Genomic DNA, 26271 nt, shown 5'->3' on the forward strand with positions numbered 1-26271 from the left:
CTTTCCAAAAAGGGACAGACATAATATATCCTTACATCTGTGAAACCAGAACTTCAAATTTGTCCTTAAAACTCATATGTCTTGGTACATGTAGATTTATACGTGTTTATTTTTTAAAGTCATGTGATTGCCGAAATTGTTTATATATAAATGATATACAAATACTTTATGCTGTTCTGGGTTTTGAGGTTATTTTTGGGTTGTGGGTTTGCTTTATGTTGTTTTGTTTGTTTGTTTGCTTGTTTGGGGGGGGGGGTTAAAAGATTAAGAATTTTCTATTCCTCTGTGGAAGAAATAACATCCTAGTGTACAATTGGGTCTGAGGACATAATAGAAGCTATAGCTCTGCTGTCAGATCATAATCAATAAAACTGAAGGTTTTGGTCTCTGAAGAGAGTTGTCTGACAGTTAATTGCTAAATAGGAAATCTCAGCAAACTAACCAACTCTAATTATTTCTGAGCCACTGAAATGTTGACAGCTGTCAACGAAAAGTAAACAAAGAACTGTGCTCTTAGTAGCTATCAGAATGAAGGGGAAAAGAAAAAAAAATTATGAACTCTAAACTTTTTTTAAACTCTACATTTTTTATAGACACAGTTATTTTTTATTATGAAGCAGAACATTTGATTTTTATGATAAGGGGTATTGCATAAATCCATTTATAATTTATCAAAGATCAACCCTAAATTCAGGAAATAGTAGCATTTCATATTATCCATATAAAGGGAAAGGATGCAGAGAGAAATGACCAAATATCAAGAATGCTGGAGGTACTGAAACAGTTGCTTATGACAATAACACCTTCATTGATGTTGACTATTATAAACCTATATTTATAGATGCTGCCACTTTTTCCTTAAAAATACATTTCATGTACTTAATGACATTAATCCCACATGTAATTACTAAGATGATGGTTAGAGTTTTATGGTTAAAACAAAGCAGAGTTTTGTTATTTAAAAAAATTGGTAGATGTGCTGTAGGAGAAAAATAGAATGAAACCTTTACAAAATCACAGTGCTTCTTACTCCTGGGTTTATTTATTTATAATATAGAAGCAAATTCATTAATTAACTTACACATGGGAAAGTGTCTGTGAAGTAAGGCTGAAATATGTTAGTTTGGGGTTTTTTTGTCTCAGTTACACTAATTATTGAAAAATCATATTAACACAGGGTATAGTTAAAAAAATAAAAAATTACAAAACTTTACATTTCCTTTCTGTCAAAATTACTTTAAAATATAACCTAATTTTTCGTGTTACTAACACTTGTGTATATATATGAGTCATATTACAACACCTCTATATGTTTTGCATCAAATTGTTATGAAACATGTTACTCTCTAATTTTTATTTTTTTTTTTTTTTTAAGGAATTGGTAGATTAGTTTTAAGACTTAAACTAGAAAAGCCTTTCTACCATTCAAAACATTTGTCTTGGATCCAGGTATTTTTATTATTAGAAGTGTTAAGAAGCTAGAAGTAATTCTGAAAATTCTACTAATATTTCATAGCCTGTTTTTAAAGTGCAGACTACAAATATTTGACTATAACACCATGATGTGATTTTATCTTTGAGCAACTATATTCCAATATTGCAAACTATACAAATGAAAACCTCTTTATCACTTTAGGTTATCACTGCAGATTCACAGTGCCTCAGCACATGCAAAAGCAGCCCTCCTAGCAGCTTTCAAAGCAATCATGTGGAGATGGGGCACGAAAAATTCTTTCTTCTTTTGAGAGAAGAGCGGAATAATTGTGTCAAATGATGAATGTGTGCTCTTTGAAAGAAACAAAGGGCAATCTTGAGGGGAGTCCTAAAAGAAATGAAGAGACAGTCCCTAAAAATAAAACTGGAAGCTAGTGTATAGTCTAGCTGAAAAACAGTATTTTGTAAAATTTTTGCAAGCGTCATCTCAGGAATATCTAGCTGACATTTTTTAAGTTGGCTGGACAGGGTATAGACCACTTTCAGCATTACAGGGGATGATAATAATCTGCAAGATTAGCTTAAAGTTCATTAGACAACAGTGGGTTTTAGATACAGTATAAAACATTGTGAGTTAATCAGTTCTTGGAAAGTAAAGATAGGGTATATGTTTCTTATCGATCAGCCCCAGATGTTCAAAAGCAAACTAAACACAGAGTCTTTCTTAACTGAAGAAGATAAGGTGTACAAACATAAAGCCATTTTCTGTCTTTAAAAATTAATCTCTACCTCAGTAGTATTGCTGTATTGTCTTGCAGCATCGTTCACATGGCAATGGTTTGGTATTAGTAGTGAACAAATATTTCACATATCTGTTTCTGCCCACATGAGCTTGTTGTCTCATTAATTACCCACACAATTATTTAAATGAAATTATCACACTAGGTTAGCCTCTTAATCTCTCTAAAGAAGTGACCTTGAACACAACCTGAATAATATTATATGTCTTTAATGTATTTTTATGTAAGGAGAGTGCAAGTTGTTTGGATTTCAACAAGGCTAAGTAAACAGCACAGAAAATTCAGCAACAGAGGTCTATGTAAAAAGGTGTGTGAGCCTTCCATGCGAAAATTAACAAAACATTTGGTTGTGAAAAACACACAGTAAAGAAGTGATGTGACTGAGACATTGATATTTTACTATGAAATATCATATCAAACTTCCAAAGAACTGAGTGTGGTAGACGAGACATGATTTCCCTTCCCTGTTTTTTGTCTATATTTAAATTAAATTGGAAAACATTAAATAACTTCCAATATATTTTGCTCATATCCTCATCAAAATTTTCTCCAGAATTTCACACATCCTCATGTGGTACTTTTCACATTTAACCCCAAAAATGTTTCCTTTCAAAAATGTTATCATTGTCATGGTAGATTTTTATCATTTTAACAAAGCTTTTTCTAAAAATCTTTACTCGTGCATCATTTATATAAATGAAACTGAGAAACTTCTGACAGTCTTCATATCTCATCTTTGATCATGTTCTGGTTCCAATCATAAAGAAGGTCCCCCTGTGTTTCACTAGGTGCTTCCCTAGTAATTCCTTTCTCATCTTTACCAGCTGAGCTGACACCTTTCTCCTATTTCTCTTCATAACTCCCAAGGTCTTACTACAGAACAATAAGTCAGCTCAGAAGTTACTTTACAGCTATGAAGTTAGAAGTCATCCAGGAGTATTATTTTTCATGTATTTGCACTGAGTATTCCTCTAATTTAACTGCCTTGTTACTCTGTCCTGTAAACTACCAGTAGTTGAGCTGTTTCCTTATTTGTCCTCTGGTTGTCTTAAAATTCTTTGGTGAATTTTATTTGGTCCTGCCATTTTTCAGATACAGAAACATTTGTATTAATACATTTGTACATTGTATTAATACAGTCCTATTATATGCATACACTTAGGTAAATAAACTCCTAGTATTAAAAGTAAATATTTGTGCACAAATTTCGCAGTTTTGAATTAACCAAAAAAAAAAAAACAAAACAAAAAAAACAACAAAAAACCAACCAAAAACCCCCAAACAAACAAACAAACAAAAAACCAAAAGAACCCAACCAACCAACCAAAAGTATAGAGTCCCGATACTGGAATCTGTTAAAGAATTAGTACAATTTTCTTCAAGGAGTCACTGGAAAAGACTGACAATCAATCATATTGCTAGATTTGACTCTCCTTGTCAAATCCTAAACATGGATATATATATCCTAAACATGGATACATATTATGTCTTTATAAAATCTTTCATTGCTGCAGAGGTCCTTGTTTATTATTTAGTAAAGAATATATCTTTGAAAGAATGTTGCTCATATTTAATTTTGAAAATCATTTGCTTCTCAGTACAAGTTTTGTCAGAGGAAGTGTCTCTAAATACACAACTGAAGATTAAATACACTAGATACTCATTTTTTGAAATTTAGGTTTATCTGTTGTACTGGTTGTCTGGGATGGAGTTAATGCTTGCACAATGCAATGACCTTTTCCTCCCTGCTCCTCCCAGCTAGAAGGCTGAGGGTGGTCAAGAGGCTGGGAGGGGACACAGCCAAGACAGCTGACCCAAGCTGACCAAAGAGAGGTATTCTGTACCCCAGAGAGTTATGCTCAGCAACAAAATGGGGTTGGGGGCAAGTTTTTCCAAAACTGCCATTGCCTGGGGACTGTCTGGGTATCCATTAGTCTCCTGGTGTTGAGTGATTATTTTTGTATCACTTGCTTTTTGCTCTTTTTTCCCCCCACTTATTAAACTGCCTTCATCTCATAAAGATATCTCAGTTCATTAATTTTATCATTTTTGCCTTTTCAGTTCTTTCTTTCATCACATCAGGAGATGTTGGGAGTGAGGAAGCAACTAGGTGGTGCATTGCTAATCACTGGAGTTAGCCCAGTAGTTAAAAAATAAGTCTTTGTTTGTGTACTGCTTAAGAAATATAATTTTTTTTTTTTTTTTTTTTCTTAAGTGGTGCTACACTGTAAACTAGTTAATGGAAGGACAGGTAAATTATGAAATATACCTCCTGCTGAAGCTCTTCCCATCTAGTATTGAACTTCTCAAGTTTCTCATTGATCAGCTCATCCAAGATTCCACCATCAGTTAAAGTCTGGGCCAGTTCCCGGATCTGATTGCGATTGTCTTCTGGATGTCTCATTAAACGTTCCAAAGACTGAAAAAATGTCAAAAAATTGTTTGTTTTCCTTTCTGCAAATAAGATTCTACAAAGCATTTGCTATTAATCTTGAAATATAGGTAAGAAATTTCATACACAATAAAAGGAGAGATAGAAAATAGAAAAATATCTATGTTCCTTGCCTTGGCAACAGAAGTTTTGTACTGCTTATTACCAAAACCAAGGAAAGACTTTTGGCAAAGCAACACATTGGGTGCTTTAATTTAAAAACATGGAATAAGCCCAGTGAGTTAAGTATTTGTGTACTTAAAAAAAATCATAAAATTCTGCTTGAGTAGCTGAATGGATGAAATTTAACAACAAAAATGTATTATCAATTTAAATTTTTAAATTTTGATCCACTAAGAGTATTAACTTAATTCTGAGAAATTTGAAAGGTTCCATGAATAAAAATTAAGCAATTATAAACAGAGTTTCAGTGCCAGGATTAACGCCCTCTCTGAGGTCTCCAATATTTTGTGGCTGGTTTAAGTGAGGCCATGTTTCTTAAGAACATGCATTTTACTGTCACCAGAAACTGTCTATGATATCAGGCACAACACATTTAATTATTGTTTCATTTAGATGGATGAAAATTCAATATCTCATTTGTTGAATCAAGTGAGAACATAGGATTTTACAAATATTCTGCCTCTTGCTTATGTGCAATGTTGATTCACAGTGTGTTTTGAATGTAATGTGATTTACAGTTTATCAATACCTGCAATTTGATATTTTTTAAGTCAGCACTTACATCTAGAGACTCAGAAATCTCTTCTGCACCTCCCTGGATATTTTCAGTTGCTTTGAGTTTCAGTTCAATCTCATTCAACCATTTATTTTCTGCATCCAAATATGACAATAATTCACGCCAACATGCCCATACCTCCTGATGGGGGAAGAAAATAAGTTTACTGAGACTGAAAATCTCACAGATGACTTTAACTAATCCAAATCTTGAAAACATTGCATGCTTCATCCCCAAAACAATATGGTTGATATCTGATGATTACGATCCCATATAGTTGATATTTTCCCCAGTATTTAAATGTTCCAAATAAATATAATGCAGAACAAAGCCACTTTTATTAGCACTTTTATTTTATAGAGTAAAACCTTAGAAGATAACAAGAAAAATCGAATACCACTGCAAACCATGTTAATCTTCTCTCTCATGAAACACCTACTTCATGTTCTTTTCTGTAAAATTTCCTTGTGATATACAAACTGCCAGAATTTAAAAAAAAATTTTTAAATTTTTAAAAATTCATTACAAGATGTAGCTACAGGTTGCTTATATATCCTGTATATTAATTCCTTAAAACATATGTTCATAAGAAGTCAAAAAATGCAACTTCCAATAATTCTGGCTGAATTCTTTATGGAAATGAGTTCTAAGTGCAATTCACAGACTGTTGAAGTCCTAGTGCCCTGAATGTCATGTTGGAGAGTGAAATTATGTTCTTATTATCCTAAAATTAAACATATCTAATATTGTATTTTTACAGTGACTGAAGATACTTAAGCAGATAAAAATGGCCCCTTATGCAGAAGCACAATATTTATATTCTTTATAAATCAACTTCTCATTGTTCCTTTTTTCTTGGAAGTTAAAATAATTTTCTTGAGATTCCTTAGCTGTTTATATATCAAGTTTCCCAGAGTTCAATTCTTCTTACCTAACTTTGGTCATATCAAATGAAAGGGCCTGGTAAGGTCTAGGAAGAGGTAATAGAGGGATACTACCACAAAAAAAGAACATCAATTATCAGGAAACAAAAAACAGATTAACACTTTAGATTACACATCTAATTTTCCACAATGAAATTCAGAAGAGATAAATTTTACCCAGTTATGTAACTGTCCTGTATGAATTTAGTTATTGTAAATCAATTTATAACAAAAAAACCCCAAACAAAATAACAAAAAAATCCTAGCTAATTCTGTGTGACCACTGTCTAAAATGCAAAAAGTCCCATGCAAAGAATCTGTAATGTAGCTGACCAAAATGGAACAGTAAACACAAAACTCATGAGAAGTATTCAGCATGCCAGTAGATCAGATGCTGTTCCTACACTGGGATAAGAGTACCCGTCCAGCTACAGGGCCATTAAATCAAAATCTTTAGCCGTGGAAGAAAGAAGCTTAGAGGAGCTGGTGAAGACAATGTCACATAGTTGCTACAGAAGCTGGATGACAGTCTCAGGAAGGACAAGTACTCTGGGCAGACACTGTTGTCCCGGCCCGAGAACCATGTCTGAGGCTTGTCTCGAATATGAACCCCTGGTATATATGAGTTTCAAAAATATTTAGGTAAATGGGTGTCCTGGTTTGGGCCAGGACAAAGGTCATTTTCTGTCTTGCAATTTTGTTTTCAGCTAAGTTTCTTGTAAGTAGCTGCACTTGCTGAAATTACCAGCAATTTTCTCAGTCTGCTTCTGGGACTGATAATTCTGATGTTTATAGTTACAGCCAGAGACGGGTGTGCAGAACTAAGGACACTGCTCAGCTCTGAGGAACATTTTGCACTCTGGAAGGAGAAAAGGAGTAAAGAGTCACACGTGAAACCCTCCTCTGGGGAGGAACGAACAAGATAGATGCCAAAATTGACCAAACAGAGTATTCCATCCCATACACGTCATACTCAGTATAAATTTGAGGGATCATGAGTGTCAAACCCTTTCCTTCTTCACCTGTCCCTGTTTGCTTCAGCATCCTGGGAGGATTCTGTCTTGTCATCTGCCTGTGGGCCTGATCCATGCCCTCCTGAATCCCTGTGTTCCTGCCTCCAGCTCCCGACTGCTGCTGACTCCAGGATTCCAGCCTGGACTTTCCCAGGGCTGCCCTGCAGCCTCAGTGGTGATGTGAGAGTTACTGGGGGAAAGTGGGGAGCAACGTGGTATAAATTTTCCTGTATATTAGTATATATTTAGTAATTTTTCCTTTTTATCATTACTGTTTCATTAAAGCTGTGTAGTTTAGTTTCCAACCCGTAAGTCTCTCTCTCTTATTCTCTCTCCTTTCTTTATCAGGGAGGGGAGGGGGATTAATAGAGAGCATGTCTCATTTGGTTTAATTGCTGGGCCAGTGTTAAACCGTGACAATAGTTCACTAACTGAGGACAGCCTTGGGCTACTGATAATCCCCAGTGCTAATATATTTTTGCTCTCTACCTTACTTTTGCAGCTAGAAAGCCTATAAATACAATGACTGACGAGATATCCAACCTCCAAAGTTTTGCACTTTCCATTCAGCCTGCTGCACAGTCGCTGGTAGCTGGTAGTTAGAACATCAAGCTCCTTTTTCAAAGCCTCATGAGCTGCAGGTGGAGCCTTTGCTATAAAATTATTCACAGAATCAGTAATCAGCTTCACTTTCACTTCTTTCTGCATGGCTTCTTCCTTTGCTCTCTGAAAAGAAAAAAAAAAAAAAAAGAAAGAAAAAAAAAGAAATTTGGGTTGTCTTATTTAATTAATAAAAATGAATTAAAATTAATTCCATCACTAGAGAATATGTTTACTTTTGATATATTAATCTTATTTACAATAAACTGAACTTGTTCCATATATCGCCAAGTATTATGACTGGCATAACTCATAAATAAATAAAGACTGTCAATTGTATGTTCTGATCCTCTCAAATGCTGGTAAAATCTTATGGACAATTAAGAGCTTGCAAGCAGTGTTGGGTAGATTGTTAAGGCCATAGAATCTTCCTTCCCAAAAGCACAAACTGAACAAGTCACCTATGAAACAAAAGTCAAGCCCACATCCAGTGGCTGAGAAGAACATATTTGTGCATGTATAATAAATTAGTGTTTTTTGTAGAAAGGCCGAATTCATCCATGTAGAAGAAACATTATTGAGACCAAACTATGCTGTTCCTTACATGCTATTTTAAAGAAATAATAAGTCATGCAAACTTAGTACATATCAACATGCAGCCTGAAGTCCTAAATATTTTTTTCTCTTTTTCTAATATAAAGAGAAGACATGAAATTGATTTCATTCTATCAGTTAACTCATGCTAGCACCTGTTTCTTAGGAATTATTTCTTAGGTAAAAGAATGTTGGAGCTGCATCAAAATCAAGTATCCAAGTAGAATTTCTTCACAACAGAAGCTTCGAAAAGGATTTTAAACACAACTCGATGGATTAGATAATTTTTTACCTTCAGTTCCTCAACAGCTTTCTGTAATTCGTCGGGTGTCTTGTACTCAAAATCTCTTTCCAGATATTCTTCCTCAGCTTGTGTTATCCATTCATGCATCTCTGACAAATCCTTTCTGAGACTCACAGTCTTATCCAAACCACCTTTTAATGCTGCCTTCTTAGCATAGGCCTTAAAGAGAATATTATATGGTATATGTACAAATTTCACAATATTTAAGCCTGAAAACAACCTAAATAAATAGTATTCTAATAACAATCCTATAATTAAGCAGATGTTAACAAGAAATTAGATAGATATTAATAATAGGTAATAGGGAAAATATTACACGAGTTAGTGAGTCACTGCAGATTTCACTGGTGCTAGAACAAGATCCTATACCATATGCTGTGGTCATCAGAAAACAAATCTAGAAAAAAGTCACCCAGGGTCTATGTTCTAAAAGATGTAAAAAGAACAGCCACAGGAGATCTTGACAGTGCATTGAAGGATGAAACCAGAGGCTCTTAAGGAATAAAGTCAGGTAACCTTTTAACCAATTTAAGTGCAACTTGCTGGAGGCAATATGACCATCCTTCTACTGATGAAGCAATTATTGAATGTCTCAGAAAAGTGCATATCCTAAAAAAAAAGGTAAGTAAAGAAGAAATTTCCTACTGGAAGAAACTACTTCTCTTAAAGGGAAAAATAATTTTGTTAAATCCTTAGCCAATTACTATACAGGGGTCATATAACATATGAGCTATACAGCTCATGTGTGTATCAACTAGAACTAGATGATATTTAAGTCCCCTTCTCTCCCAAACCATTCTATAATTCATTGAATTTTGCATCAATTTATCAACACCATCCCTTACTGATTGAGCCACTGCATGGTTTATCTTTCAATGGTATAAATTTTACACTAAAACTGCTTAGTTACACCGGTGCCATTTTCCAAAGGTGGGCTTGCAGAGCTGATCACTCCAACATCCTGAACTGTGTTGCTACTTCAGGAAATGTTATTTTCAGTAACATCAGGAGGAATTGTGTCTTAATATGTAGTCTTAGTTTCTGAGTGTTACTGGTTTCATCATCCTCAAGGACCAGCTGTTAAATATAAATGATGCTCTACATAAATGCTGTTTTACGGAACAAAACTATAACAATAAAAAAAATTATGCTCAACAAGTATAAAAGCAGAACCATGTGTGGTCCTGCAAAATTGTCTCTTCCTCAGTTCCAGCACCAGCAGAGAGGTTAATCTTGTGTGACCTGAAAAAGTATCTGAATGACAAGTTAGCTCTCACAGTCATATTAACTGCATGTATAGCAACTGAAGCTGACTCTTCCAGATCTTTTCAAGAAATCCCCATGAATTAAACTGATTTTATACTTACTACTCACATGCTTCAACAGGTATTACTGAAGAAGTTGTGTCAGAAATGCACACTGAGAGGCAATAATTTCTGCTGTGCATTGAATCAAACTGTAACAGGCAGATTTTCAGGGAAGTCAGTGGAAAACTGTACAAGATTTCCAAATTTATAATGCATTACTTGCCATTTCAATGAGAGAAGTGTATTATTAGTTGTAAAAATAAGCAATTAAAAACTCCACATTAGTCAAAGAGGAAAGCCAGAAGGCTTCCCTCAGAAAAATCAGAAAAATAGAAACTAAAAGGTAGACAACAGAATGAGCAAGCAGCAAAAACATAAACATGAAAGACAATTCCTTTGAACTGTCATAAAGAACAAAAGTCCAGATGTCATCAATGACAATGGTGTTGTCCTTTTTTTTATCTTCCTTAATCTGTAAAATTATTTATTAAGAATGTCTTTATAAAAAATAACTGTCCTTTCCTGCTATGACCCATTCTCTCAAATTCAAGTGACCATTGGAGACTGTAAATTACATGGATGTGTGCGCATACCTTAAAATCAGGTTATTGAATTCTGAACTCTTCAATGCTTTAGTGTCTTATTTCACATTGAGTAATGGTAAGAGACTACAATGATGCAAATGAAAATGTAGCACTAAGTGCATAACTTGATTTCTTGGCAAATGCTTATATAACCTTCTCAGAAAGCTAGTTTTGCAGGAGCCATGAATTGCTGTTTAAAGCACTAACATTTAATTTGATTATAAAAATATTAAGACAGTGTCATAATATAAAGAAATATGCTTTATATATATTGCTACATGCTAAATAAAATTCTGAAACAGAACTTTAGGTCATGGGACACAAATAAGTCTAAATTCAGTCACATATCTACTGGATATGCATAGAGACAAATTCTGCTAATGAGAAAACTGATTATCAATTTAAAATTAACCAGTCACAGCAGGAGACTTGATACCTCTTGGCAAATGTGTTCCCATTGAACATTGAGATCCTTTAGTTTTGACTCTATTCTGGAAGCAAATTCCGGCTCTGCTTCACTCTTCATCTTCTTCCCAATCTCATTGACACTGTTCAAACTGGGCTGGATTGTCTGGATATCATTTACTAAAGCCTAATGGAATAGCAGAAAGAAGATTAGGCAAGCAGCATCTGCAAAAATTTCCAGATATATCTATCAATATGTATCTACATGAGATTCTGACACATCTTTAGTCCAGCTCTCCAGCTGAACAAGCACAATTAACAGACTTATGTATGAAAGTTAATTAAAAAAGGAATGAGCAGTTGGAATGTGGTAAGCTATTCTATACCAGGTAAAGTTAATTTGAAAAATACACCTCATGTAAGTTTCAAATGATATCTACACACTATATATACACAGACATATATAATGTTATATTACATATATCATATCTATTACAATGCCTTAATCTTTTATTCACATTTGTGAAAGAGCATCCCACCATAATGGTAGAACATTATTTGTGAAACCATCTTAATAATTGTGCCAACATCTCCCTTGGGTTGGTATTTCATCTGGTAATTTCCTTCAAATCATCTGAATCCTGATACTTTCTGGTTATACCTTGTATTAGAATTTTATTTGTGGTTGAGCATTACTGAAGCCCTTAGGTAGTTTTAAATTGACACTTCCAATTTAATTTCCTAAGGCCTTTTTTCAGTGCTGCAGATATTATTTGGGCTTCCTACACAGTGGAAAAGGCTGGAAGTGTAAATGAATAGAAGATGATAAAGATGTGTCAGCTTTGTTATATATTTGACAGTAATAGCAAATATTTGTGCAACCTCTTAATAGATTCAGGTAACAGATTCTAAAGGAGTTACACATAACTTTTTACTTTGTAGAGATGAGAGTTTTTCTATATATTCATATTTTTCATTTAAATAAGGGGTAAGAAAATCTGAGGAGCTCATAGTTCAGTAAGATCAATATGTTTGTTTCATAATATTTACACATCCTGCCAGAACATTTACAGAACTTGTAAATTCCACTGAACATATAGACAGGGACTATCATGGATCACAAGATTCACTGCACTTACACACTCTGTTGGGACAGGCAGAAGACTTTTTAAACCCTGTGATGGAAGTATCAATACTTCATGATGCTTTAAAACTCTGCTGGGAAAAAATCCTGGACCTTGTAAGTTTAGTGAAAAAAAAATGGATATAACTCACAATACCTGCAAGTTCTTTTGGTACAGTCAGAAAAGCTTGCAAATCATGTGTGAATAATAGATACAGAAAAAGATCTTCCAGCACAGATTATACAGTTTATAACAAACAAACAATGCATGAAAACTCAAGAAAGTAAATAGTTATCTTAAGAGGCTACTACTTATTTACTGCAAGAACCCTCTTTGATGTTTTGTTCCTGCCATAAATACATAATCATACAGTCCCTGTATGCTTTCTCTCTGTATTAAAGTTTCCAATTTTTTAACAGAATTTTCCTTCATACCCAGGAAATGCAGAAGCATTACGCCCTTACAACAGGAATTTATTTTTAGGAACAATAATCAATTGTCTAACTTCTGTATAAGCTAGGCTCACAGAGAAGAACTGAATAATTGCAGACCAGTAATACTCACTGTACATTGCTCGAGTTGCTTTTCCAATGCTTCTGAATCACCCAGAGCAGGCCACTCTTCCTTCAGGAAAACATCCACTTCAGCCATCCACTTGTTCAGTGTTTTAGTGTCATTCTGTTTTTAAAAAAGACTTTTTATTGCATTGCTCAGAACCTGACAGGAATAGTATAATTCATCATGCCACTATGACTAAAATTTATCACAATGTAATTTCAAGATTATGGAGCTGTCTGAAAATTATAAACACAGCAAACAAGCAAAAGCAGTTTTATCTGGGACTGTCATTGACTCTTTAGCCTGTGCTCTGACCATTTCTGCCCAAGTTTAACATGTCTGTGAGTAACTTTCTGCCTCTCAAGTTTATGCCTTCCAGATATCATCAGTGTTTAGGTGCTGTGTATATGTTTTCTGGGTTTTTGTATGTCTTCAGACTACTCATACTTGGCAATTAATTCAGGGTCACCTATCAAATACTGTTGTGCTTCAATTTACATTTTAGGCTGCTTTTGGAAGTTGCATGCTTTATTGCTTATTTCTCTACGAGAACATGTGACAGAAAAAATCCCTTACTACTCCAAATGAACAAAGTAATTGTAAAAGAAACAGAAGATGAAACAGATGAGCTTCAGAAACTAAAGTCATATAGTGGCTCAATAAGTAATTTAGACACTGACTTCCATATACTGTTTTCTGGCAATAGAATATTTGTAATAAAAATTGCTTTCCTTAGTCTTTAATTAATTAATAAAAAATAATTAACAAAGCTGAACATCAAACGCCTGAAAGGGCAGAATGCTACCAGACCCAGGCAACATTACATGAATAAACTAATACCTCGAAAGGTAGATTGATATTTTTAAAATATGACTTCAAATTACCTTGAAATGTCACCTCAGGTAAACAGTGAGATGCATGTTAGCATACAAATTATAATGCCAAAAATTTGAAAGGGAATGAACAGTGAAGTACATGTTGATACTGAATACATACTGAATGGAAAGTTCAATTAAAGCACAAAAAAACACATTTCATTGCAATATAGACTGTGCCCTAAAATGTACAAAAATGCCTTTGCAACTGCTATGAGATATTCAAGCAAAGGGAACATTTTCCTATTGTGCCTCATATATTTAATAACAGGCTACAATGGAAAATGATGTGAATTCATTAAAATAATAATGCAGAAATGATCAGTATATTTTAGAATGGAAATTACCAAAGCACTATTGACATGTCTACTGTGTCTTTACCGGTCTTTTAATTCTCAGTTAGAAAAATAGTTCAGAGTCATATTTCATGATGAAACCTTAATATCTTCATGAGAATACTTTCACTATAGTTAATTCATTTTGCAAAATAGATGTGATGGCATTTATTTAAAATCTTCAGCTACCAATGAACATCAGCTGTATGACTTGCATTTTGAATCAGACTATATATGCATTTTATTTATTGACACTGATTCAGTCATATCTCATACTGAAACATCCCATAAATTTCAACAGCTAAAACAATCACCTGGAAGATAAGCCATTCAAGGAGCTGAAAACACAATGATTTTTATATCAACTGTGTACTACAGTGACTTCAGCAATAAATATAAAGGCAAAGTTTTACATGCAATGGAAGCCTTTTATGCAGCAATAGCTCACATAGTTTAAACAATACATTCTCTGTAGACCATGGCAATGATGTTTAGGAGTTTCTCCTTCTAAGAACAGGGGAGGAACCTCTATTCAGAAAATTTAGAGGGGAAAAAAAAATAATTTTTCAAGCAAAGCATATTTCTCTTTTTTGTGCCATTGCAAATATTTCATTTTGTTATTGATAAAACCATTATCTCATTTTCCTATTCATACTGAGTTTATCTGTCAAGGCTTTGGTGGTATGGGTTCTCTGTGAAGAGAAGCCAGGTGTTGCCTTGTGCTGCACAGTCAGTTCCAGCTGTCTTTAGTGGACCCACCACAGGACAGAGCTGACCCCTTGGTCAGATAGTGAGGCCCCTGTGATAATATCGTTAAGAAAGGGAAAAAATGCCAGAGAGGCAGAGGAGGGGAGAAAAAAAAAAGTGAGAAAGAGCCCTGCAGACACCAAGGTGAATGAAGAAGGAGGAAGAAGAGGTGTGACAGGCATGGGAAGAGAGTGAGAGGGAAGCAACAGTGGAGAGGAGCTGTTCTGGACTGACTACAGCTCCCATTTGCCAGTTCCCCTCTACCCTTTGGTTAGAGAGGAGAAAAGAGTAAAGCAACTGAGTACAGACTAGGTAAAAGAGGGAGAGAAAGAGGAGCTGTTTAATTTTTTTGTTTCTCACTATTGAAATCCATTTTAATTTTCCACTTGTGTCTGTTTTGTCCATGATGATAACTAGTAAGTGACCTCCCTTTCTTTATCTCAGTCCAAGAGCTTTTCCATCCTATTTTCTCACGCTGAGGACAGGGAGTGATAGAGTGGTTGAGGCATTTGGTTGCTGGCCAAGGTCATCCCACCATACCTCAAACTTAATTTCATGGCCAGCTTCAAACATAAGAAATGTATCTATGGAGCCAAAGTTACAATTTAGAGCAGTGCAGCACTTCAGTAGCCAAATTTTAAATAGTTCTGATAAAGAGTTTCCTCTTTTTTTTGTCCATTTTCCTTCTGTAACAATTGATGAAGGGTGACAAAATAGTAAGTACTATTAAATTAAGCTGAAATAACAATTACAGTTCACATACTGTTGCATTATAATTCACAACATGGAGTTAATCATGTATCCTGCTCTATTACCAGCAAACCAACTTCCAGAACAGAAATATTAACTGTTGTAAAGAGAAGAAATACAGGGACAGACAACACTGAGAAGAAACACTCTCTGAGATCACAGCTTTTAGTATGGCTCCAGGATCTCAGCCCCAGCCTTCAGAATTTTCTTAATGATAGTATGCAAGTATCCTTATGCATTGAGGCAAAGAGAGAAAAAAATATAAAAAAAAATAAAAAGGCTTTATCCATTTTGTGAGTTGTTGACTTGAATTCCTCTGAAACCCGTCTCACTAAATTCTAGAGACATAGAACAGGAATATGGACTTATTTTAAATCATAACACATCTAAGTCTTAGACAATCCATGTAATGATAATACATGTCATTGGTAGATAAGTAAAAATAGAACATCATCACAGTGACAGAAACAGCAAAAGGTTCCAATGCTGTCATTCTAAATACCTGGAATTTCCACAATTGTACAAGTCAAACACTTCTGCTTTCTAGCAACTGCTGCCAGGCTACTACAATATTACAAATTGCTTTAATTACGTAACTGAATCCATTAAAGTCAACAACTACTTCAGCTGCATGAAAAAGTAAAGAAATGTTAGTAGCAATTTCACTGAGAACCAAGTGAAGTTTTTCTACTGAAACAACATAGATACAGCCACAAAACCAGAATCCAAGGTAAAATCTCGGACTCACCAAAGTCAAGCTGACTGTTTAATGCATTTTATGTACTGTTTTGATATTTCACCTTGGTGTTACTTGAGGCTTATAAATATGTTCTGTGCTAGTCCTATAAGTACAAGCTACTTCATAGCAACTGAGGCTGAAAAATTTTGGTTAACCTGGAATCGCTGGAGTTTCGTCATAAGCTCCTCAAGTTTCTGGCAATGTTCCACCAGCTGTGCTGACAATTTCTTCCAATGGCCATGGATCACCTCAATCTCTGATCTGTATCTTTGGCTGACTTCTGGAGGGGCTTTCCTGGACATATCTTCCACAGTTGTGCTGAGATAGTTCAGGCCTTTTTGCTGCTCTTGCAGAGAACTTTGTAGAGCCTATAATTAAGAAGCAAATAGCATCCTGATTCATGTGTGGGGTGATTTTTTTGCTTGTTTCATAAACATAGGTGAGACTGCTGAAGGCTGAAAGCTAAAAATGTAGGTCACCTTTACTAAAACATACAATAACATATTCTACTAAGCAACTTGGAATTGTTTTTCTCACACAAACAAGAAAGTAGACTTTTTAAGTTGACCTGAAAATATCACAAGAGGTATTTATACTTGTTAACAGAGGTGATTCATTTATGCTTCATTAATTTGAAATAGGAATTTACTATGGTCCTAATTATAGAATCACAGAACGTTAAGGGCTGGAAGGGACCTTGAGAGATCATCAAGTCCAACCTCCCTGCCAGAGCAGAATCACTTGATTACTTTTGAAAAGAATTAGACTATACATGGAGAAAAATAATAAGCTTGGAATTGCTTCTGTTATTTAAAGTATTTGATAACTTTTTAAACTTTTGCAATTCTTTGCTGCATATAACTTTTTTTTCAATATTCTACGTTTCATTTCTGAATGTGCATTACTAGCTGCATCAAACAACACACTCATTAGTCATCCAATAGGAGAACAATATTAATCATTGAAATGCATGGAAGGTTTGTACCCACTGGCAAACTTGTTCCACACTTGTGTTTGCTTGTAAATCTGACAGGAAATCTGACAAAGCCCACACTGTATTCTGCAAATCACAATGATTTCCATGTCTGCACTGGAAAATGAAACAAGCTAAATCTATACTCAACTACTAGAGCTAGCACCAAAGGACTATCTTACATGTCATAGGTACAAACAAAGGCTTTTCCTAAATGTGTTAAGTATTTTATAAAAAAAGATAATGCTTCAATGGTGAAGAACCATTGCAATCCTTTAAGTTTGGGAAATTGATATAATTAAGTATTCACCATCTACTGAAGCCCTTGCCTAAAACCAGAATGGGTTTCATTCACTCAAGATCCACAGGCTTCAGCAGACTCATGACAGCTAAGGATTCCTTTCCTTTAAACTTTTCAATTGAGACTTTCATTACCACAGCCTGACCACTTACCTTGAGTTCCCCGAGTTTCTGCTCCATGATTTCATATTCAGCAACTGAAACTTGAGGCATGGAGAGTTTGGTTTCTGACTGTTGTATCCACACAAGTATAGTGTTCATTGTCTCTTTGTAGTGTGCAGGAGGTAAACTGTCAAAAACTACATTCAGTGGAGCAGAAAAAGGAAAAAAGAATAAATTGTGCTTCATTATTTGGTTTGCTGACAGAAGATACTTGATAAAAGAGCCTTACTGAAGACACTGATGTTGAGCAACACATTGCAACAGGTCCAGTATGTCAGTAACAGATTTTTCCAAGAATTGTGGAAGCAAAAAACTTTTGAAGAACAAATACATTCATTCTAATTTTTATGACCACTGCTTTTTTATCAGTTGCTCACCATCTGACTCTCTTGTCATAGGTCACATGACAATATATGGCCAAGACTACTAGTTTAAATATGTCTGTTTAGAGATCAACAGGTACCTCTATACTTAACCCAAAATCTAATTTCAGAAATGCAGTAAGAAATAGAATTCCCCTTTATGACTCATGTTTCTGCATTTAATGCTTCTGTTCAAGTAAAATACTCTGTTTAAGACATCTGTTAGAAGCTTATAAAATTAATCTTTCCTCTCCATTAAAGCTGAATTTTATTGAACTGTGGTTATTGTGCCAACATTACAGCTGCTGTGAATAGACATCTGGCAGACATGAGCAACTCATCAGCAGAGATTCTCCCTCTGTCTTCAACAACTCCTATAGTTCCTCCTATACTCATTGAGAAAAGTACAGACAAATAGCATGGCTGGTTGGGAATGGATCATTTCCAACTTGTACCACATAATAATGAAGCGTATAAAAGCTTGAAAAAAGTACTGAGAAATTATATAGCTGTCCAAAAAACATGGGCTAGGTAAATAAAAAGTCTAAAATTGACATTAAAATGCAGATGAATGACTTTTCATCAATAACAACAAAAATTTAGACATTACTTCACCTTTGTGAATTACTGGTCCTACAAAGGTAGAACCAGAATGTAAACTAAAAGCACAGTGTATAAATTTAAAAAGCAGAGAAAAACAGAAATAAGTATGGCTTTTCTTTTTGTCATCTCCATCTTGGTATTTTTAATTTCACCTGTCAACAACAACAAAAAAATTTAAACTACTGACACTTCCCGAACTCCCTCTGAAAAAGTCATGTCAAATAGAGAACTGGTATCAGAATGCTTCTCACTGAAGATCACAGCAAGATGAAAAAAGAGGCACCTTAGCAGAGATGGTCCAGTCACAGAGCAAGAGGAGTGCTGGAATGCATCAGCTGCCACCTGGGAAGAAGTTTGGGGTAGGGAGTACTCACCTGGCACTGACTAACAGCTTGCTCTCCCCATGCTGAGAGGGGATAGGAGGATGACAAGGATGCTCTCTAGAAAACTCTCTGATGTAGAAGAAGTTATTTCAAGACAAATAAAGTTCAGCCCCTCATTCTTCACCAGGGCAATTATAAAACTAAAGATTGCCTTGGCAAATAACATTATTCATACTTGAACTATTGCTGTGATTGTCCATGTGTTCATTATTGAACAGCATGAGCACTGTCTGACCTCTGTCTTCTATATACGGGCATTCTAGAAATAACACTAAATATGTCTGGGGAGGAGGAAGAGCTAGAATGATGGATATACAAACAAAAATATCAATTATCTATGGATATAAAGACCATCTAAAAAGCAAGAAAACCCAACAAAGAAAACAAAAACATTTGTGGGAGATGATGTCCTAGAACTAGAGAAAACTCTTTTTTTTTTTTTTTTTTTTTTCAGTGGGAGAAATTCCCTTGGAAAACAGTCCCCTACAGATGAATAAAAAATTAAATCTTTCCAGGTCATATTTACAGGGAGAAAAAAAGGAGCAAAAACTACCACTGTTCTGCAAAACATCATTAAGTATTAATGAAAATCTTCAATCTATAGAAAATAATTAATTGCAAATAATTAATGGACATAAGAGATAGCAATTTCTAAAATGGCCTGGCTAAATTTCAATAGTTTTCTATTAAATTAAGGCTAAAATAAAGATACAGGATATGGACTTTTCTCCATCTGCTCAACAGAAGAAAAATAGTCACTGAAGAAAGCAAAAGAAACTCAGATTCAAATATTCAAACATTCTGTACTTCACCTTTGTATGTTTTATTCACATTTTTTGATTCATATGACTTTCCTTAAACAAGATTAGATCTAATGCAGTATCTCAAGCATGATAGTTCATATCAACAGCAGTTATGAAAGGAAGTTAGCACGTCGTGTGTAAAATTTCTGAAGATAAAATATGATTGACATAGCAATCTCACCTAAAATATCACTACAGGTATGTAAAGGAGAGGGGAAAGCAGTTTCATCTTTACAGCTGAACAGTTTGAGTTGAAGCACCTTTGATGCAGAGCAGTCACATAAAATAACAGAGCAGGGCTCCATAAATGCTGATTCAGGGACTGCTGCTCTCTACCAGTTTAGGAGATTCTCCCCAGTTTGTTCAGTGCTGCTGCTCAGGGCAGCAGCTTCTGCAGATGGCCAGGAGACTGGAGGCACGTACTGCAGCACGGGAATGGGAAGGAACACCTACAACTAGGGCAAACTTTATCAAAGTCCCAGCTTGGTGGCATTACAGTTCAGGCAATGAGCACTACTCATTTTATTGGACTAACCAAGTGGTTACTTCACATAGTCTTGTTATAATAAAATTAGGTGAGGCAAACCCAGCAATTACATAAAACTGGTTATATAGGAAAAATCACAGACAAGCTAGCATTTACATCTTCCTGTTGATAGAATGGCACCTGAATTCAGCATATAACCAGTGTGACATTAAAAGCTTTAAAACCTATCCATCGTATGGTCAGACTTCAGAGTCAAGAACAAACTTTACACTCCTTGATATTAAATTTCTATGGCTCCTTCTTTCATCACGTGCTATGGAACGTTTACGTTTTATTTCTTCATTTCTCCTGTGCAACATTACCTCTTCAGTTTGTGTGTGTGCACATGTGGAAAGTAACCAAAGCAGCACAATAAAGCACTGTTGTTGAAAAAAAAATACATCTTTAAAAATGCAATCATGACAAACTTCTACATGGAAAGAATTTAGGAGGAATACTAGAAAGATCCACTAGAATGTGCTAGCACTATGTCTGACTCCAAAACAGTACACTCACTTGCAGATATTGGCTTAAGGGGAAAATGAGGTTTTTGCTGTTTAGAAAAATTAAATTTATTTTTTTATTTGATAATATATCTTAATTTTATTGTCAAATACAAAAAGTGTACGGTAGACACTGACAAGCTATATATATCTTTAATATGGAACAAATTCCACATCCAATTTTGGTATAGCATTTTCCCCAATTGGGAAATGCATTTTATTACAAATATTATAAATAATGTTACAACTAGGAGTCATATATTCTGTGTTGCAAAAATAGCAAAGTTTACCAGACGATGAAAAACTAGATACCTGAATGTAGCTAATCTCTTTGATGAGCTTTATGGAGTAAATTTTCTATTATATGAAAAACTAGATAAGAGTCACTCCTGCACCTAAACTTTCTCTCTACTGATAGTCCCATAACAATTAAACAAAACAAAAAATATCACTCGTTCTGTCCCTAAACATACTAAGAAGGAAAATTTGATGGTAAAACTACCCTAAGTGTAACCTTTGCTTCTCAACAGTGTCCCTTGTTTTCCTATTCAATAAGATGTATAATGAACTGAAATTTCTGAAAGAATAATACAGCTGCAAAATAGACTGCCTAAATTTTCCTCCTGGTTTAGGGTGACAAAAGCAAACACAAAAGTAGGAAAATAAAATAGGTACACCTGTTCTTTGCATGCTAGTCAGGCAGATTGACTTCTTGTCAATAAACACTTACTGGTCTGTAGCTGCTTTTCTCTGGCCTGCATATCAGCAAGTATTTGTTTGAAATGGCTGGTAAAAGCAGCAAGGTCAGCATCCAGAAACAGTGGCCTTTGTTCTTTCTCTTTGAGTGCTTGACTTTGAGCTTTTAGCCGTTCAATTTGAGGCTGAAGGGTTGACATTCGGATAATTTCGTCCTGCATGTTTTAAAAAAAAAATCAAGATAAAGCTGTCCAACAAATGAAATCACCAGTGCAGTGAAATCACCAGTATTTCAATACACATTACACCAACTAATCAGTTGGAATAAGAACAAATTCAACATTTTTAATCTTCTCTCACAAATCATGACCTCTGCTCCCAGTATAATGCTCTTACCATTGTTTAAAGCCACTTTTACATTATCATGTTAAAAAGGTAATGCTCAAAGACAACAAGACTGTATATTAAAATTCCATGCCCGAGGACCATCCTTTTCACACGTAACAGGGAAGATAAAAGCTCCTCTCCTCAGAAAAGGAGAGGAGAAGATGCACAGTGATTTCTAGCAGACCCACAGTAACACGTTACAGATTGGGGTTGTGCTCTTTTACCTTCAAGAGACCTTGTACACACTGTGATATTTGCAACTACTGCATAAAAAGAAAATAAAGTAAGCTAAATATACAGTTCATAGAAAAACTACTTAAAGTAAAGCTTTCTGCAAGAAAGCAGAGAAACTCTATAAGCACAATGCCAGCTGGGAAAGACCTGAAAACAAACCTAATAGCACAGATCTAAAGTTGAGTTTGAAACATCGTTTTCAGTTTCAGAGTTTCTGGAACCAGAGACTTCATAAAGTCAAACTTCTACAAGTACGTCGTGCAACTTATAATTCATTATTAAGTCTCAGTAGATTCCTGTCAAATAATATTAGCTTGTAAGTAATCTCCACCCACAGGGCTGCCTACAGTAAGAGAGATAAGCAAATTCTGTGATGGTGCAGCATACAAATGAAAACATTTAGAGAGAATAATAACTTAATTGCTGTGACTTTTTTTGTACAAATATTGCTATTCTATCATATGATGACAAAATAATATTCCCCTATTTAACTACATCAAAATGCAAAGTATATAACAAGCTAAGTGGTCTGCAAGGGAAGAAAGTTGGGCTTGACCACGAAGATAATTTTCTGGTCCAGATCCTTACGACACAGGTGATGACCAACATTTTCTTAATGAAGAACCAAAGACACAGATTACTAAGGTATTTTTAGGAATCTTAGTATCTTAATAACTAAATATCTGGGGAAGAGTTTTAAATACCCACACGCTAGGTTCTATTGCCTCTTTATTTCTTTAACATTCTTTCCTTTTCTTGAATAAATATATTCAGTAATTACCTTGTAAAGATAAGGAGTTAATTTTCCACTGTTATATTGAAACCTATGAAGCAAGATATAAAAAATCCTAGAGAAGAATCTCTAACCTTGCATTTTTCCAACTGAGCTTTTACTGTAGCAGGATCTGTTGCTGGTGTGGGTTGTGCCTTCAGCCAGTTTTCTGCAGTAATTGCTGTCTGCTCCAGTTGCTGCAGCTGGGAGTAGAAGTCAATGATGTTATTTTGGTACTCCAGCCATGCCAGTCTTTCACTCAGCAACTGACAGAACTCAATCCAGCGGCTCTTCAGCTGCTCTGAGGCTTGTCTGATGTTGTCAGCATTCAGACCCTCTAGAAAGAAAAAAAGAGAATAAGTTCAACACACAAAGATAAATAAATCACAAAGAAATGGAAAAAAATATTAAGATTCCATTTCTGTGTTTGAGAGCTCATAAATCCACTTAATGATTTATCACCAAATAAGATTCCTGAACATGCAGATGTTACACATTAGTGGAGAAAGAATTTGGAAAATATTTTAAGTTGCTGCCAGAATACTTTGGTTGCTATGGGAATGAATTATAAAGTTTATTAAAGTACAAGAATGGGAATAAAACAGGAAGTAGAGAGACAATACATAAGGCTAATTAAAACTGCTGTAAGAAATAACAAAATACTTGACAGCTGGATTTTGAAAACTACGGCTGGACCTTAATTAGATTTTAAGATTCAAGACTGTTGCTATTCTGCATTTTTTTGTTTGTTTGTTTGCTTCCTTTTGTATTTGTTTTTGAGTTTTTTGGTTGGTTTTCTTTTTTTTTTTTTTTTTTTTTTTTTTTTGCTTGTCATAAAAAGGCCCATTTAAATTAATGGAAACATATGATGCAGTTATTTTGATGCTTCTGATAATCCAAATCCTTACATTTTTGATTCCATGTTACTTTAGAAATATCATAAGCCTGGAGGAATAAACATATCATCTGTTCAAACCTCCATCTAGACCACTCCTGTGTGTCTAACTTGGATCACCACTAGACATTTAGCAAGGAATGAGAGACAAGAAACCATAGGTTACACATCTCTATGGCTATTTTCAGACCATGCTTGGTTTCTTTGATATAGGTCACCTATTTCTGTCTATTGTTCAATAATCATGCCTAAATTCAAGCTCATAAAAGGCAACTGACTTCAATTACTAGAGAAAAGGCAATTGTTTAGAACTATTTAAAGGTAAAAGAACTCTATGTAAGGGAACGCATATAAAATACAAATAAAGGAGTCTTACAAAAACATAATTTATAATTATTCTGACATCTGAAGTCAGGTTCAGCTCAAAATACCAACATAAGCATCTCACTTATTTTTCAGGGGATGCTGAAATGTAATCTCTAACCTTCATTGCTGGATTGATACTGATTTCAAAATTAATAAGCTTCTCAATCAATTAAGTAATGCTATATGCTTTAGAACATTTTAGTATCATCGTTACTTAGTCATAAACTAGTTAACCAGTAATACAGAAGCTATGTTTTTAGCAAAACAATGTAAGGGTGCTTTCTACTTCTTAAAAACAAGTTTAAAAGCAAATGAGACAAAAGCCTTCAGTTCTATATTTCCATGATTTTTGATACACTATCAAAACAGTTTATCTTATTTGCAACCTGTTCTCTCAATCTACGTGAAAATTTCTTAATCAGAGATATAAAATAGTAAAGTTTATGTGCAGTTTTTGAAGGCAGAGCAAAGAAATGGAGCCCTAATTCCACATAAATGCCTTATATATAAAAAAAAATACAGGAAATTTATAAAAATTTTTTTTTCTAAGGAATTACTATAATGCATGCTATATGGTAAACCACAGTAAATGATGATCTGGGCTCACGTCTGTTCTCTTGGCAAATCCTGTTCTGGATTCATCTCAGGGCTATTCCATTCAGAGTTGTTTGGAAACAGTCCACTTGGAAACAGGCTGTTCTGTACCTGATAGCAGTTACCTAGGATGTTGCCCTAGCCAAGCAAATTGTACATGATTTCAAAAAGTACAAGCAAAAAAATTAGAAAGAGAGGAAGCTCAGGATGACTGGGAGATAATGACAACTCTGGTGGGTTGCAGCAGCTACGGATATACAGTGCACTCTGGAAACCGGATGACACAGTTTTAGGGCTGAGCAGGAATATAAAATGAACTTTAAAGCATAAAGAGGTAAACAGCATTTTGACACATCTCAATAAAATCCAAAAGTGACCTGGTCTATTGTGTGTGTATGTTTGCATCTGAAGATGTGGTATAAACAACCACATTTTATAAAAGTGTCATGTCCAATGAACACATAGTAATATGTGAAGAGACAGAATAAACCTAAATGGCATTGCATGCCCGACCAACAATCAAAGATGACCAGGGAGACAGATATTTAATTCATTAGCAAGAACAAATGTAATATTGAAGATGAGCCTTTAAGTATGCTTATTTCAATAATTTCTTCAGTCCTGCTTTGACTTTGGTTATAAAAGGGCTGTATACTCATAACAGGCAGCAGATATATTTGCTGCTGCATTCAGTGAACCTCTGAACCTGGAAGACACTGCCTATGAGTTTGGCAGAGTAGATATAAAAATATCACTTTTATTTATTCTTACTTTCCTCTCTTTGCAGCTGCCACAGTCTCCAAAGTACCTTTAGGCAAGATTATGGTTACCAGGGGAAGTGCACTCATAGATTCTCCTTGCATAATAATACTTTTTACTGTAATATTTTCTTCAGGGATTCAGAGTGGACTGTTTCAGATGACAATCTAGATCCATCAGATCCTCTTTTCTTCTTTTCACTCATATATGCCTCTTAACAGAACATTAAAATAAGTGAAAATACTCACTATCATTCCATTTTATTTAATTCTAGTATTTAATTCTTTAATTCTAGTATATAAACTATTAGCCTAAATGTGATTCCACAAATGCACGGATAAACAAAGAAATGTTTTTGCTCTTGATGTAACTGAACTGGAGAGCGCAATACTGGAGTGTGCAGAGCCATGTTTGGTAAAAGGTTGAAGAGGTGAAACTCCACTGGACAACATAATATCCAGGAAAATAACAACAAAACATCCAGGATTTTCATCTGAAAATCCCCATAAAAATGTGGTTTTAAAATTCTCTTAATTCAAAGTTTGCTCAGGCAACTTGAAGTTGTCTATCAGATATGGGTATATAATCTCCAGAAGAATGCCAGAAAATAGCCATTACTTGCCACTGAAATAATTTGATTGAATCTGTCAAAATTTTGGCTTATTTAGAAGAAAGCTTGTCTTCAAAATGA

The 26271-nt window shown here is 34.8% G+C and overlaps 1 protein-coding gene across 12 annotated transcripts in view; it reads right to left on the minus strand.

Moving 5' to 3' along the window:
- DMD (dystrophin) overlaps window positions 1–26271 on the minus strand; it is a 1120784-nt gene that overhangs the window by 623030 nt on the left and 471483 nt on the right. For all 12 annotated transcript variants that reach the window (XM_071750505.1, XM_071750583.1, XM_071750574.1 and 9 more), the window contains 10 exons: window positions 23062–23303; window positions 21608–21788; window positions 17689–17834; window positions 16418–16630; window positions 12823–12936; window positions 11166–11321; window positions 8827–8997; window positions 7884–8066; window positions 5411–5545; window positions 4504–4653 (listed from right to left, as the gene is read on the minus strand). In XM_071750505.1, coding sequence (XP_071606606.1) covers window positions 4504–4653; window positions 5411–5545; window positions 7884–8066; window positions 8827–8997; window positions 11166–11321; window positions 12823–12936; window positions 16418–16630; window positions 17689–17834; window positions 21608–21788; window positions 23062–23303 — 1691 coding nt within the window. The remainder of the gene's footprint in view (window positions 1–4503; window positions 4654–5410; window positions 5546–7883; window positions 8067–8826; window positions 8998–11165; window positions 11322–12822; window positions 12937–16417; window positions 16631–17688; window positions 17835–21607; window positions 21789–23061; window positions 23304–26271) is intronic.

This window comes from Heliangelus exortis, chromosome 1, assembly GCF_036169615.1.
Source record: "Heliangelus exortis chromosome 1, bHelExo1.hap1, whole genome shotgun sequence".
Lineage (NCBI taxonomy): Eukaryota > Metazoa > Chordata > Aves > Apodiformes > Trochilidae > Heliangelus > Heliangelus exortis.